We start from the raw sequence: 15,829 nt of genomic DNA, 5'->3' as shown, positions 1-15,829 counted from the left end.
TAATGAACTAGAAATCACACTGATTCTTAGACATACCTACCTCTGGCCTCCAGGTGGCGGTATTATCTCATGTTAAATTGTCAATTGCATTTAACTTTTGAGGGAAAAAAACAAATCAGTTAGGTAGCTTATTTCTGTAATTGTACTGAGCCAAAATTAGAATTAAAATATACTAACATGAGATTATAGATTTCTTCTCCAGTTTCAACACAAATGAGGATTACTGGTGGTTCTCTAATTCAAGCAGTTTCCAAAACCCTGAAGATATATTCAAATTGGTATACTTTGCATATAAAACACATGTATTTCTTTAAAGTTGGAAATGTGTTGGAGGGGGCAGTTATATGTCTGGAAATAATTCATCTTCCAACAAATAAGGTGACCAGATTAAATGCAGGATGGTCAGTTAAACTTGAATTTTAGATAAAGAATACTTTATTCATATAAGTATATCCCATGCAATATTGGGGACTGAAAGGGTATTTCTTTATCTGAAAATCATATCTAACTGGTCATCCTATATTTTGCTTTACTAAATCTGACAATCTTACCAACAGATATTTTGTTGTTGTCATTCATTCCAAAATAAACAGAACTCTCCAAGTCTGCAGGGTGCTGCAGTGTTTCCTTATTTGGAGGGATAAAAAGGAAGTAGCTTGGTCGGGCGGGCTTCCTCACTTTAAGTCTAACTTCACCACTGTTTGTACTCTACCCATGCAGATCTGAGTTCCTCAGCTGGGTGACTTATCTGCAGGAAATTGACCCCTCAAGCAAGTACAGATGGTAGAAACTGAAGTGGTGATTTTATACAAACACCGTTTTTTTTTTTTTAATAGCACATGTGATTCTGTTTGCAATAGCCAAACCGTGAATAAGTGAGATTCTAGATCCTGTGACCTCTAATACTTTTCGGAGGTACCAGATTTACAGCAGCTCTGGCAACAGAAATAGGTAAATTGCTTATGAAATAAATCCTGTTTCAAAAAAGTAAAGACTGTTCTGGTAAATTCAATCATATGTTACAGTTTTATGTATATTTGCATTTTCAATATGAGCATTCCCTATCTTCTAGATAAAATGTGCTTTAAAATGTCATTTATTAAAATTTCTGAATTTAAGCTTTCCATAGAAACAATACTATGAGTGGTAGATCTTCAGTTTACCTAGTAAAAGTGTATTTAATTATGTGACAGAAAAAAAATTATGTGGCTGAACAACTAACTGTATTTGTAGTTTAAAAGTTTTTTTTTTTTTTTTTAAGGGTGGTTATGATAATAGTTGGGGCTTCCCTGGTGGCTCAGATGATGAAGAATCTGCCTGCAGTGCAGGAGACCCAGGTTCGATCCCTGGGTTGGCAAGATCCCTTGGAGAAGGGAATGGCAACCCACTTTAGTATTCTTGCCTGGAAAATTCCATGGACACAGTAGCCTGGTGGGCTACAGTCCATGGAGTTGCAAACACTAGGACACAGCTGAGCAACTAACACTTTCACACTTTCATTTTCATAATAATAGTATTTTAAAGAGTAATAAATATAGAAAAAATTTAATATTGAATATTCATATTTGAGGAAATCTCTGTTAACGTGTTTGTTTTGCCTTTGCTCTGTCCCAGAAGCCATTCTAAGTGATTTAAATGAATTAACCCATTTAATCCTCATAGTAATCCTGCTGCTGCTAAGTCACTTCAGTCGTGTCCGACTCTGTGCGACCCCACAGACGGCAGCCCACCAGGCTCCCCCATCCCTGGGGTTCTCCAGGCAAGAACACTGGAGTGGGTTGCCATTTACTTCTCCAGTGCATGAAAGTGAAACGTGAAAGTGAAGTTGCTCAGTCGTGTCCGACCCTCAGCGACCCCATGGACTGAAGCCCACCAGGCTCCTCTGTCCATAGGATTTTCCAGGCAAGAGTACTGGAGTGGGGTGCCATTGCCTTCTCCATAGTAATCCTAGGTGGTAGATTTTGTTATGATCCCACATTACAGATCCTGGAGAAGGAAATGGCAACCGATTCCAGTATTCTTGCCTTGAGAATTCCTTGGACAGAGGAGCCTGGTGGCCACAGTCCATAGGGTCACAAAGAGTCGGACACAACTGAAGTGACTTAGCGCACACATTACAGATGAGGAAAGTGGGGTGAGGGTTAAGTAACTGCCCAAAGTCACACAGCTGCCAACTAGAACTGGGACTTGGGCCCACCCACGGCTGCATTAAGCCCTGTTCACCACAGCTATGTTGATGTGAATACAGAGGCCAGTGGACTGTAAGAGAAGATGCTGAAGTGAATATCTGATCTCCATCTGGGGTAGTACACCATATTGTTCACTGAGCCTGAAACAGTTCAAAGTGAAGGGCTGGTCTTTTCCTTAACTTAGTTGTATTTTGAATATTCTTTTTATGCTTACCAACCTGAACATAGCTGTTTTGGGGTTTATAGGTGCAATAAAGAATATCTGTAAGGAGAAGATTTACCTGAGGTAACTGGATAAGAGTTAATAAAAGGTGAAAGAAGATTAAGGAGCACATGTGTGAAGAAGAAATTTCTGGAGTGGAAATAACTGAGACCCAAAAAGAAAAATCAAAAGTAGAAGAATTTAACTTTGTATAATTATCTACCTGAAACAAGAAAGAAGAGGAAGAGATGCTGCCCTGGATTATTGCTAATTCTATGTAACTCCTCCAGATTGGTGACAGCCTGAGGTGGTTCATGCATGACCCACTCATATCCATGGTGCACTTCCCAAAGGACACTGCCAAGGGAAGAGTTAAACTCCAGTCCCCACTTAGTCATCTTTAGATGCTCTTTCCACTGTTTATCCTATCCCAAAGAGATAAGAGGTAGGAGAGAGGAAGGGAAAGAATCCCAGACTTAGCATTCAGGGCCTCTGACCTTGCTACCTGACTAGTTGGATAACCTTTGGCCCCTGTTTCCTAAGCTGGGAAAACAGGCATGATATTACCCACTCTGTGAAGTAAGCACCCAGCAAATATTAGCTGTTACCCCATTTAATCTTCACAACTCTATGACATAAGTATCATTCCCATTTTACAGATGTGGAAAAGGAGGTTCAGGAGAGGTTAAGGTCCTTGTTTGGAAGCAAGTGAGTCTGTGGTGGAGACAGGGTAAAACCTGTTGTTTAGCCCTGATTGCTGTTGCTCTTTCCTCTGTAGTGCTGCCTGCAGTAGAAAATGCAACCACTGAAATAAAATGGATTACCTTTTCCCCCCATGGTGAAAATAAAATAAAACCTTTTTCTACTTTAGCCCTGAGAAATAAAAAAAATATTTTAAAACATTTCTTTAAAAATAAAATATTCTTTCCTAAGACAACAAGAATGGAAAGATCTTTTCAGAGCAAAATACAATATAACACCCCCCCCCCAAATTTTCAAATTATGAATAAGTAGACAGTGGTAGCCTTCATTCATTATAGTAACTTTTATTTTTAAATCATTCCTTATTATGCAAGTAATACAAGCTTGTGCATTCAACTTGTATTTACAAATATTTTTCTAGGCTCAGTGAACAATACAGACAAAAGTCCCCATTCTCATGGAGCTTGTACTCAAACGTAGACATGACAGATTGTAAAAATAACCCTAATAACCAAATCACTTCTATAGAATAGGAAGGATGAGTATTATGGGGAAAAATAGCCCTGGGAAAGGGGTATAGGTTAATGGATGGGCAGTTGCAATTTTGGGTAGGGAGGTGCACAAGGGAAGGACTAATTAAGCGAGTGAGTTTTGAGCAAAGACTTGAAGAAAGGGAGAGGGTGAGTCATGAGAACACCTGGGATAAGAGCAGAGGAAGGAACAGCGCCGTGGCAGAGGTAGGAGCAGGCTTGGTGTGTAAAGAAGACCGGTAAGGGGGTTGAGCTGGTTTAAGAGGGGTGAGCACAGGAAAGGGCAAGTGATGAAGTGAGAGAGATAAAGCTTTGTGGATGGGAGCATCAGAAAGAGTGACGGATCATGTGGGACCCATTGACCTGTTTTTATGGTTTGGACTTCTTCCCTTTGAGAGATGGAAGCATCTGGGGAGTTTTGAACAGAGGAGTAACATGATCTGGCCTTCATGTGGATAGATCACCAGGGAGTGGAGGGGAAGAGCAGGGAGACCAATCTGGAGACCATCCAGGTGATCCACGTGAGAGGAGATGGTGCCTGGACCAGGAGGGCAGCTGGAAGGAGGTGAGAAGTGATCAAAACCTAGATCCATTCTGGAGGTAAAAGTAACAAGGTTTACTGAGAGATTGGATATGGGATTTGGGAAGATGAGTCTAGTTTTTGGCCTGAGCAACTGCAAGGAAGGATTTGCCATAGACTAAGATGGCAGTCATGACTTGTATGTTGGAGGCCAGGGAGGGCAGGAAGTTCATTTGGAGATATGTTACACTTGTTGAGTAAGTTTTAGGAGTTGATGTTTTAGGCATTCAGGTGGCAATGTTGAGGAAACAGTTGTATATTTAAGTCTGGAGCTCTGATCTAGCCTGGATGTATATATTTGTCCATTACATACATGGTACCTACAGCCATGAAACCTGATGAGATCACCAAGAGAATCCAGAGAGGGAACACTTGTAAGGAGTGAGCCTTGGGAAAAACGGAACTGGCAAAACTAGGAGACTGAGACAGAAAAGACTAGAGAAGGAGAAAATTAAAAATTACCACAATGGGTATGCCATTAACGTTTTAGTATATCCTATTCCAGACATTTTTTTCCTTGCTGCATAATGGCTTCCTTTTTTAAAAGTTCACTTAGAAATATAATCCAAAATTTCACTTTGTAGATCCCTCTAAAATAAATTTTGAGTAGATTAATGCATGTATGTGATATTAAAATAAAAGGTAATAAAAGTTTGTGATGAAAAGGAGCTGTCTCTTCTACACAGCCTTGTTATTGGTCTCATCACACACGTGTGTGGTATATGAATGTGTATGTATGTGTGTACACACATGTATGCACACACACACTTAGGATATGCACACTGTTCTGTCACTTTCTCTTTTTACTTCACAGTATGTCTTAGATTCTGTCCATATTGATGTGTGTAGAACTTGTATGTTGTGTATGTAGTAGCATATTAAGACTGATATGTCAGCACCCCAGGTCATTCCAGTCAAAACTGTCGAGTGATTTTTCCTGGAGAGGCCCCACCGCTGCCTCTGCCTGAGCTTTAGGTCTGTCTTTCCTTTCATCCTACTAATCATTCAGTTCTTAGTTTCTTCTTTTTCTTCTTATAGAAACATGTCTGCCATGGATTGCTGCCTCTCGCGATTTCTTCCTTCTTTGTCATGTGGAAATACAGTTGTTCACTCACTAAATATTTATTAAGGAGTTTCTACCTCTCTGAAATATAGTGTAAAGTAGGGCACAGAATCTACAGGAACTCCTGTCAAACTGGAGATTGTGGGATTTATAAGCAAGTGGTCACAATGTCACACTATAAATATAATGCTAAGAGAGAGATAGGAATGGAATGCTTTGGGAGCATGGGGTAGGCATGGGGGAAAAAGAAGCAGCTAACTAGGCATGAAAGATGAAGCTACTATAAGAAAGACAATTTATATATATAATATATATGTGTGTGTATACATGTAAAATACATAGGTTCCCCAGGTGGCGTTAGTGGTAAGAACCTGCCTGACAAAGCAGGAGACCTAAGAGATGAAGATTTGATCCATGGATCAGGAAGATCTCCTGGAGGAGGGCGTGGCAACCCACTCCAGTTTTCTTGCTGGAGAATTCCGTGGACAGAAGAGTTTGGTGGGCTACAGTACGTGGGGCTGCAAAGAGTCAGACATGACTGAGTGACTAACACACTACTTAGGCCCCTCTTGGTTTTGACAGTTTCTTGGACTTTCCTTGTTTTGATGACCTTGACAGCTGTGAAGTAGGTCAGTGTATTGAAGGATGCCTTACTATTGGAATTTATCTGATGTTTTTCTCATGATTAGACAGGGGTTATAAGTTTTGGAGATGAAATTATATGCCATCTTCATCGTATTTATTATGCTTTATAACCTATTTTTCACTCAAAAATATATCAAATGCATATTTTCTACTCTCTCTCTCTCTCTCTCTCTCTATATATATATATATCAGATCAGATCAGATCAGATCAGTTGCTCAGTCGTGTCCGACTCTTTGCGACCCCATGAATCGCAGCACGCCAGGCCTCCCTGTCCATCACCAACTCCCAGAGTTCACTCAGACTCACGTCCATCGAGTCAGTGATGCCATCCAGCCATCTCATCCTCTGTCGTCCCCTTCTCCTCCTGCCCAGACAAATTTGCAAGGATGTTTGTACAAATATCCAGAGAGAGTAGCATTTGTTGTAATAGTGAAAATGCTACAGTTTCCAGTAAGAGGTGGTGATTAGTTAAATGAATTTTGCTACATCCATATAACAGATTATCACCACCATTGGTGATAATAGCAAAATTCATTTAACTAATCACCACCTCTTACTGGAAACTGTAGCATTTTCACTATTACAACAAATGCTACTCTCTCTGGATATTTGTACAAACATCCTTGCAAATTTGTCTGAGGATTTCCTTAGGTTAAGTCCTGAGCTGTGGAGCTGCTAAGGTAAATGGTATTCACTTTTTCTTAGTTTTTAAAAATGCTTTTTATACATAATACTAAAATGCCCTCCAGAATACTTATTAATTTGAACTTCTAGCAATCATGTTTCAGTGCTCTGTTTCCCCACATTCTAGGTAATGCTGATTATTATTCTTTTCAATCTTTATTTATTATATTTGACTATTTATTTATTATTCTTTTCAACCTCTGTCAACTATAGCAGACAATGTATCATGTTGCATTATATTTGTATATTATTTTCTGCTAGACAATGAGCTCCTAAAGGAAAAAGACTATGTCTTCTTCATTTGCCAGTATGGCAACCCACTCCAGTATTCTTGCCTGGAGAATCCCATGAACAGAGGAACCTTTCGGGCTACAGTCCATGGGGTCGCAAGAGTCAGACACAACTGAGTGACTTTCACTAGAGTCTAAGTTACTGCCTGAAAGAAGTTGGGGATGTGATCTGACAAGAGAATCCATGCTAAGGAGGGCAAGGGTTTTCACCATCCTTGGGTGCAATTGCATCCTCTGGGCCAGTGACCTGTGTGCATTATGTAAACAAAAGGTGTGACTCTAATAGCATCAGCTTCAGACCAGGAAGGAGAGAAGTCTACACTAGACCAAAAGAAGGTATCAGGATCTCGCCGTTTTCCTCAAATAACAAGCACTATGGCTGGGGATTTATTTTACCAACTCTAAAAAGGGAAGATCTCCTGATAGTTCCTTTAAGCTGCAGTGCTATTAAAGCACTACATAGCACAGCTTTTTAAAACACTTAGATGATAGTTGTGATTTCCAGAGCAAAAAGAAAAACTTTAGTCATAGTATCTTGTATTTGTGACCTTACTTAGCAGTCAGAGCTACCAAAAATTTTGTTCTCCTTTTTTTCTGTTTATTTGTTTATTTATGTTATTTATTTGTTTATTCATGTTATTGTTGTTCAGTCTCTAAGTCATGTCCGACTCTTCACAATCCTATGCACTGCAGCCAGTCAGGCTCCCCTGTTCTCCATAATCTCCCAGATTCATACCTTTTCTTATCAAACCTCCACTTTCTCCTCTTTCCCATACTTTGCTATTCTAAATCTTGATATCACTTATAAATGTATTGTGTAGCCTTAATGATATTAATAAATGTCATTGTTTCTATTCGTTACTAGAAGAGGATGCTACACAGAAAGGAAAGGAATCTGCATTTTCATAGTAAATACTTTTAGTTTTGTTTTCTAATTTTGCAAGATTGACTCATTTAGGAGGGTCTGAAAAAGGAAACAATGTTTTTGAGCCTAATGGTAATTCATCTGACTCCTAAAAGTGAAAATGGAAGTGTTAGTCACTCAGTCATGTCCCACTCTTTGCAACCCCATGGACTATAGCCCCCCCAGGTTCCTCTGTCCTTGGAATTTTCCAGGCTCCTCTGTCCATGAAATTCTCCAGGCAAGAATACTGGAGTGGGTAGCCATTCTATTCTCAAAGGATCTTCCCCACCCAGGGATTGAACCTGGGTCTCCTGCATAGCAGGCGGATTCTTTACCGTCTGAGCCACCAGGGATGTCCCCATCGGACTCCTAAGATTATTAAATTTTTCATTATCAGTGGGAGATTTCCTTAAGGTGGTGCTATTTAAAGAGTTCTCACATCTAAGACTTTCCATTATATTCTTCACAGGAGCTTCACCATTCCTCCCAGTTATCACTTAACCTCTCTGGGTTATAGGAGTGCCCTTACTGTTCTTCCAGTCTAGACTGGCCAAGAGGCTGACAGCAAGTTGTAAGATAGGATGAAAAAAAGAGAACAGTCATCCTTAGGACATGATGAAGAAAAATTTTTTAAATCTAGACAGGTTCCTGGAGTAGGAAATGCTGTAGTATTAAAATTAACTTTACAGTTTAAATCTTTTTATGGTCTATAATAAATCTCAGTAGCTAAATCTATCAGCAGAAGAAAATAACTGATGCAATTTTATTACATAAAAGAGACAGGTTTACAAGACTGTGATAAAATATCAAAACAAGTATTTTGTGGTGAAACAAACCAAACCATTGTCTTTTGTGTTCATTAATTAATTTACAACAAAATTATTTTTCCTATATATACATATAGAGCTACTGGCATTTAAGTTCAGTGTTTTAAAATTATGTCTAGTTTGTTTTTCTTATGTCCTTAGTAATTTCAGGCTTCCCTTGGTGGCTCAGAGGTTAAAGTGTCTGCCTGCAATGTTGGAGACCTGGATTCGATCCCTGGATTGGGAAGATCCCCTGGGGAAGGAAATGGCAACCTACTCCAGTATTCTTGCCTGGAGAATCCCATGGATAGAGGAGCCTGGTGGGCTACAGTCCATGGGGTTGCAAAGAGTCTGACACGACTGAGCAACTCCACTTTCACTTTCACTTTAGTAATTTCTCTTACTAATTGTCTTTGTTTGGTTATTTAACAATCATCCAGTAATTCCTTTCACTGAAGCATTGTGAATAATAATGATATTTGAAGATGTAGCAGTCTCTATTGAAGTTAAGTTAGTTTATGTTTAATGACATAGTTTTTGTTGCTATGTTATATTTATTATTCACCTAACCATGCCTAGACAACCTTACTATTAACTCCTAATCTACAATTGAGAAATGTGTTAGGATAAATAGAAGTCAAAAGAATAAGGAATAGGAAGAAGTTAAATGTCATTTGAATTATCAACGTTGTCTACCTGAGACTGTAATGTAGAGAGAAGGAGGGAATCAGAATTGAGTTACACGTAGCCTTTTACTGTTTCTATCTTTAAAGGATCGAACTTGATAAGGATGAATGTTCCCTTGACAGTTGGGGCTCAGAGTCTCCTCAGTCACACTGGAGTTTAGGCATTTAATGATAATTGATAATCATCAGGAATTTAGGTAAACTAAAATGAAAATAACTGACTGAATCCCATCACTTCAGTTACGGAAGATTAAAGTTTTTAGAATAATTAGAGTATTACAGCTACACTAAATCTTTCAAATATGAAGTTAGGTATATAAAATTCCCAATAATATATTTCAGGAAAGAAGTTCCCCAGGACCTATGAACCTTCTTGGCAGAGTAACATGTGAAATAATGTCAGCCTAGTCAGATGTTTTGAAAAAACAAGCCTTTCGTGGGAAGGATAAATTTAGCCATTGTATAAGTCAGTCAAGACTTTTTGAATGACTGTGAACTCACGATGGCAGAGGCAAACTTTCCCACATAAAACAATGAGAGAACAGTGTTCTTTCTTCCTCAACTCTCTTCCCATCAGGTCCCTGCCCTCAAAAGCCCACTGTCCTTTCCTCTTTTTTAGAGAAGTGTCTCCCAAATCTGTGCCATGGGAACACTGCTATTCTAAAATATAGTAATAGATTGTGCTGAAAAATAGATGCCTATGGGAAAAAAAAAGAATTCTAAAATGTGTTTTTGATTCTATGTATGTAAGAAAAACTCTAAACACCTTTAAGAAATCATTAATATGAAATAATCTGTCTTTAAGAAATGGAATGGCAACTTCTGTACATCAAAACCCAGTTTAAGGGCTTCCCTGGTGGTCCAGTGGTTAAGAATCTGCCTTGCAATGCAAAGGATGCCAGTTCAATCCCTGGTCCAGGAAGATCCCACATGCTGAGGGGCCACATGCACAACTACTGACCCTGCACTCCAGAGCCCGTGAGCAGAAGCTACTGAAGCCCACCTGCCTAGAGCCAGTGCTCCGCTACAAGAGAAGCCACTGCAATGAGAAGCCTGTATACCGCAGAGAGAAAGTAGCCCCCACTAGCCACAACCAGAGAAATCCCGTGCACAGTAACAGGACCCAGTACAGCCACAAATAAATAAACATTTGTAAAAGTTGGATTAATTTTTTTTTTTTTTAAACAACAACACTTTAAAAAAGTTAAAGGACAGGTGTCGGCCCATGCAGACCTTCGGGAAGGAGGTGCAGGCCTAGTGTAAAATTCTGTTCCAACGAAGTGAAAGAGAACAATGCAGGACTCCAGCCCACTGTGCCTTTACATTGGATTGACTTCGGCTATGCGGCACTGGTTGCCCCTGGTGGGATCACTGGCTATGCAAAAGCAGGCAGTGTCCTGTCCCTGGCTGCTGGGCTCCTCTGCAGTGGCCTAGTGGGCCTGCGTACCTATCAGCTGTCTCAGGATTGAGAACGTTTCGCTTTTCCTAGTTACTTCTGGAACCTTGGCTGGCATTATGGGAATGAGATTCAGCCACTGTGCCAGTTTGCTGATGGTTGCCAAACTTGGAGTTAGTGCCTTGGGTAACTCCATCAGTAATAGTTATGGCCCAGCTTGGACTCATGAAGAATTTGTAAACTTCCACTATTTTTATTATTAAGATAAATAAGTATAGCCATTTCACATACTCTGACATTTTACTTAAAACAAAGACAAGAAAACAGCACTGAACTTTGCAGAGAAAAAAATCAGTCATTATCATGACAACCCTAAGGAGGTGGGTCGAATGTAACACAAGAGTTCCTTCCTATCATACCCCCGTATAATTTGATTCTTGTATGTTGGTGTTATCTGTTCTTTCTGTATCTCTAGGTAAAATCTCTAGGGATAGAATGTTAGGGTGTCACCGGTGGGGCATCCAAAGCTCTGTGCCCTACTCAACCCCCAAAGCTCAATGCCCTACTCAACAAACAGTGTGAAAAGGATCTTTTAATGAGATTTAGGATATCTGTTCTTTTGCTTATCTTAGAGCAAAGGCCTACTTTGAAATTATGTTAAAATTGATTAAAATAAAGTTTACTGTAAATAAGAAAAAGTTAAAAGACCATTGAGACTGGAGAAGTTACATGCTACACATTTAAGTGACAAAAGATTGGTATCAAGAATATATAAAAATATTAGCAAAAGATATGAACAGGTCATTCACAGAAGAGAAAATTAAAATGATCAATAAATATGAAAAGATGCTGAAATTCACTAGTGATAGAGGGAATGCAAATTGAAACTGAAAATACCATTTCATACTCAGATTGGCAGAAAACTGAAAAGTCGGATGATGTTGAGTGCTGTGAAGAATGTGCAACAACAGGTGGTACCCTGGAGAGTTGATTGACACTATCTAGTAAATTAAAGATGTGCTTCATTCATGGTTCAATATTTTTGCTTCTAAGTACAAGAACATGCACAAGAAAATAGACACAAACATGTTCATCACAGTATGGTAATAGCAAGAATTACAAGTAATATACAGAGCTTTCATGGTGAAAGTGAAAGTTGCTCAATCATGTCCGACTCTGAATACTCCAGAATGCTGGAGTGGGTAGCCTTTCCCTTCTCAGGGGATCTTCACAACCCAGGGATTGAACCCAGGTCTCCTGCATTGCAGGTGGATTCTTTACCAGCTAGGCTACCAGGGAAGCCCAAGAATACTGGTGTGGGTAGCCTATCCCTTCTCCAGGGGATCCTCCTGACCCAGGAATTGAACTGGAGTCTCCTGCATTGCAGGCGGATTCTTTTCTAACTGAGCTATGGTGGCTCAGTGGTGAGGAATCCACCTGCCAATACAGGAGACTTGGGTTTGATCCTTGGATCAGGAAGATCCCCTGGAGAAGGGAATGGCAACCCACTCCAGTATTCTTGCCTGGGAAATCCCGTGGACAAAAGAACCTGGTGAGCTACAGTCCATGGGGTCACAAAAGAGGTGGACATGACTTAGTGTCTAAACAACAACAACAGGGGCAGGGAAGCGGGATGGTGAGGTGTGTTGTGGAGAAAAACAAAGCAAAGGACAAGGAGGGGCCAGAGTGAGTTCTTGGATGGTCAGGTAGCTCCCACCGGTGTGAGTGCCATCTGAGCAAGCCCTGCCAGAGTGGCGAGGGAGTGAGCCATGCAGACGTCTGGGAAAGAGCATGGGAGGCACACAAGGTTGCTGGTGACCTTCACAGAATCCTCAAGGCAGGAGGATTCCTGGTGTATCTGAGAAATGGCATTGGTGGAGTGGAGGGTTGGCACGTGCCTCAAAACAGGTAATTTGAGCCCACTTTGAAGACCGCTGCTGTAATCTGTGGGGCACTCAGTTACTGAACACCATTCTCAGTTTTTTTACATATATTTTGTTATTTTGTGTTCATAGTTTTCTTAAGTCTTTTGAGGATATTTAGCTCTGTTCCATAGATGAGGTGTGTCATTTAGCATGTGTTAATGTATTATAATGAGTGTATAATGAGGCTCAGGGTCCACTGGAAGTCGAATCATCCACCATCTTGGACCTAATCGATTCTAAGGAGTTTGTTTTGTATTCTTGAGGGCTGTGCCATTCTTCTGAATGTAGTGGTCTGCCCTCTTCCCTTCTGTCTCACTACCATTCGGGTGTAAAGATACTCTGTACAAGGACACTGCAAGCAGTAGTTGTCTGAGATGGGGCGGCAAGGACTGGAATAATATGACTCAAGGGTAGGAGGTAGGGAAACTAGCTTTCACTCTTGACTTTTTTTTTCACTCTTGATTTGTACAGTTACTTTTTTTTTTTTTTTTTACCAGTATACATAATACATTTTCCTGAAATTAACAATCTAGAGGTGGACTATTGCAAATATTCAGTGATTTTTGGAAGAGTCTATTTCACAAGTACTTGGACATTACAGCGTATGCAGTACTCCTTTTGCTATGATGTACCTTGTAAAATGTCATTTTTGTTTTGTGAAAACAAAATGAAGGAACAGGCTTGATGCGGCACCTGATATGAGAACCAGACCTGTAACATTACCTTTAGCACCAAACAGCCACATTATGGGGAGAAAAAAAGAGTCCTTTTCACAGTTAAAAATATTTTTGTATGTTATTTTGTAGAGTAAAGATACAATATGAGAGATCTTAACAGGCATCATTTGTTCTTAGTAAAATGTTTTGATTTCTATGAGTGGCCCTGTTAAAAATGGACAAAATCCAATTTTGATCATTTCTTATAGTTCATCTGAGGGGACAGTTTTGGCTGCCTACTTTAATTTGGCCAGGAACTGTAACTACGGATTTTCTGATGGTATTACACTGAGATGTTATTACATGAAAAAGCACTGACATCCTGATGGTCATCTGTGAATACATTATCATGTTAAAAAGCGCACTGGGGTCAGTTTGCTTTCTCAGGGGATCAACTCTTGACCCCTGTCAAGCTGCTTCCCAGCCACTCTGCTTCCCCCTTTTGTGACTCTTCCTTTTGCCAAAGTATTCTGTCCTTTGTCCCCTGGTTCCTTTTCATTTCATTTACATTTTCAAGACTTTGTTCTTATTCCTTTTCTCATTTGAACTCCTCCCACTCCACTTTTAAAACTTTGCTTAAATGGCCAGAATAGATCTTCCTTTTCCTTTAAGCTTTCACTGACTGTTCCCAGCTGCAGTGACTTTAAACTCCACCGAAATCCTATCATGTGCCATTTCTTTATCTCACTTGATCATTATCATTTACTAGGAGCAGAATGCAGGATAACAGCCTCCCAATGATATCCACATCCTAATACCCAGAACCTGAGAGGATGTTAGGTTACATGGTAAAGAAGCATTAAGATTGCAGATGGCACTTAAGTTATAAATCAGGTGGTCTTGAAGTAGGCAGATTATCCTGGATTATGCAGATATAATCATAAAATAGTCCTTTAAAAAATGGAAGAGGCAGAAAAGGGAACCGGAAAGATGCAGTGTGAGGACTCAACCTGACATTGATGGCTTTGAAGGAGGTCATGAGCCAGGGAATGTGGATAGCTTCTAGGAGCTGGAAAAGACAAGGGTATGAATACTCCCACAAGAGTGTCTAAGAGGAATGCAAGCCGTATTGACACCTTGATTTTAGCCCAGTAAGATGGCATCCGGTCCCATCACTTCATGCCAAATAGATGGGGAAACAGTGGAAACAGTATCAGACTTTATTTTTCTGGGCTCCAAAATCACTGCAGATGGTGATTGCATCCATGAAATTAAAAGACGCTTACTCCTTGGAAGGAAAGTTATGACCAACCTAGATAGCATATTCAAAAGCAGAGACATTACTTTGCCAGCAAAGGTTCGTCTAGTCAAGGCTATGGTTTTTCCTGTGGTCATGTATGGATGTGAGAGTTGGACTGTGAAGAAAGCTGAGTGCCCTTGATGCTTTTGAACAGTGGTGTTGGAGGAGACTCTTGAGAGTCCCTTGGACTGCAAGGAGATCCAACCAGTTCATCCTAAAGGAGATCAGTCCTGGGTGTTCTTTGGAAGGACTGATGCTAAATCTGAAACTCCAATATTTTGGCCACTTCATGCAAAGAGTTGATTCATTGGAAAAGATCCTGATGCTGGGAGGCATTGGGGGCAGGAGGAGAAGGGGACGACAGAGGATAAGATGGCTGGTTGGCATCATCGACTTGATGGACATGAGTTTGAGTGAACTCCGGGAGTTGGTGATGGACAGGGAGGCCTGGTGTGCTGTGATTCATGGGGTCGCAGAGTTGGACACGACTGAGCTACTGAACTGAACTGAACTGAAGATCCACTGAGGACTTGTTACCTACCAAACTGTAAGATAATAAATTCATATTGTTTAAATTACTAAGTTTGTGAAAATATGTTACAGCAACGTTAGGAAACTAATGTGCTGGGATTACTTAGTTATCTTTTTAGGTATTTTGACATCATCCTCTTAAGTGATTTTAAGTTCTGAGAAGATGGGTACCAAACCTTAAATATCTTTATGGGCCAACTTTATAGCATGGTCTTGAGCACAGAAAGTATCATAATCTGATTCTAAGAATTCAGGGAGGAGAGGGGAGAGTTCACCCCCTAAGAAACTATGTACTGGTTTTTAGATGTCCCATCTGCACACACCGGCTCTATTCACAGGGAAATCTTTCTCAGCTTTTCTAGTTCTGATGGTGGCCATGAGTGTTTACAGTGGTATTAAACAGCTTTCCTGAACAAAATGGGGAAGGGGAGGCTGTAGCTTGTGCAGCTTCCTAATGAGTTGTTTATTCAATGCACATGATATGAAGGGCTTCAGATTGCTGTTAAAATGTGCTTCTGTTGCTTCACTAATGCCTGCAAAGCCAGTAGTCAGCATTTATAGTGTGCTTAAGAGCCAGGTAGGATTCTAAGTGCTTTACATATATATATCATCTCATTTCATTTTATAACCCTGTAAGTGGGGCCTGTGATCTTCTCCATTTGGAGGAAACTGAGAGACAGAGACCATACACTGCCTAATAACACAGAATTTGTAAGTAGCAGAGCAGTGATTTAACCTT

At 40.1% G+C, this 15,829-nt stretch overlaps 1 protein-coding gene across 1 annotated transcript in view; it reads right to left on the bottom strand.

Moving 5' to 3' along the window:
• Positions 1–10,874, bottom strand: part of CCDC28A (coiled-coil domain containing 28A) — a 37,977-nt gene extending 27,103 nt beyond the window's left edge. The window contains exon 1 of the mRNA XM_027552143.1: positions 10,730–10,874. Within this exon, the coding sequence (XP_027407944.1) occupies positions 10,730–10,874 (145 nt within the window). The remainder of the gene's footprint in view (positions 1–10,729) is intronic.
• Positions 10,875–15,829: the final 4,955 nt, after the last annotated feature.

Source organism: Bos indicus x Bos taurus, chromosome 9 (assembly GCF_003369695.1).
Source record: "Bos indicus x Bos taurus breed Angus x Brahman F1 hybrid chromosome 9, Bos_hybrid_MaternalHap_v2.0, whole genome shotgun sequence".
Classification (NCBI taxonomy): Eukaryota; Metazoa; Chordata; class Mammalia; order Artiodactyla; family Bovidae; genus Bos; species Bos indicus x Bos taurus.
Note: the sequence above shows the minus strand (reverse complement) of the source record. Positions and strands in the feature narration are given on the sequence as shown.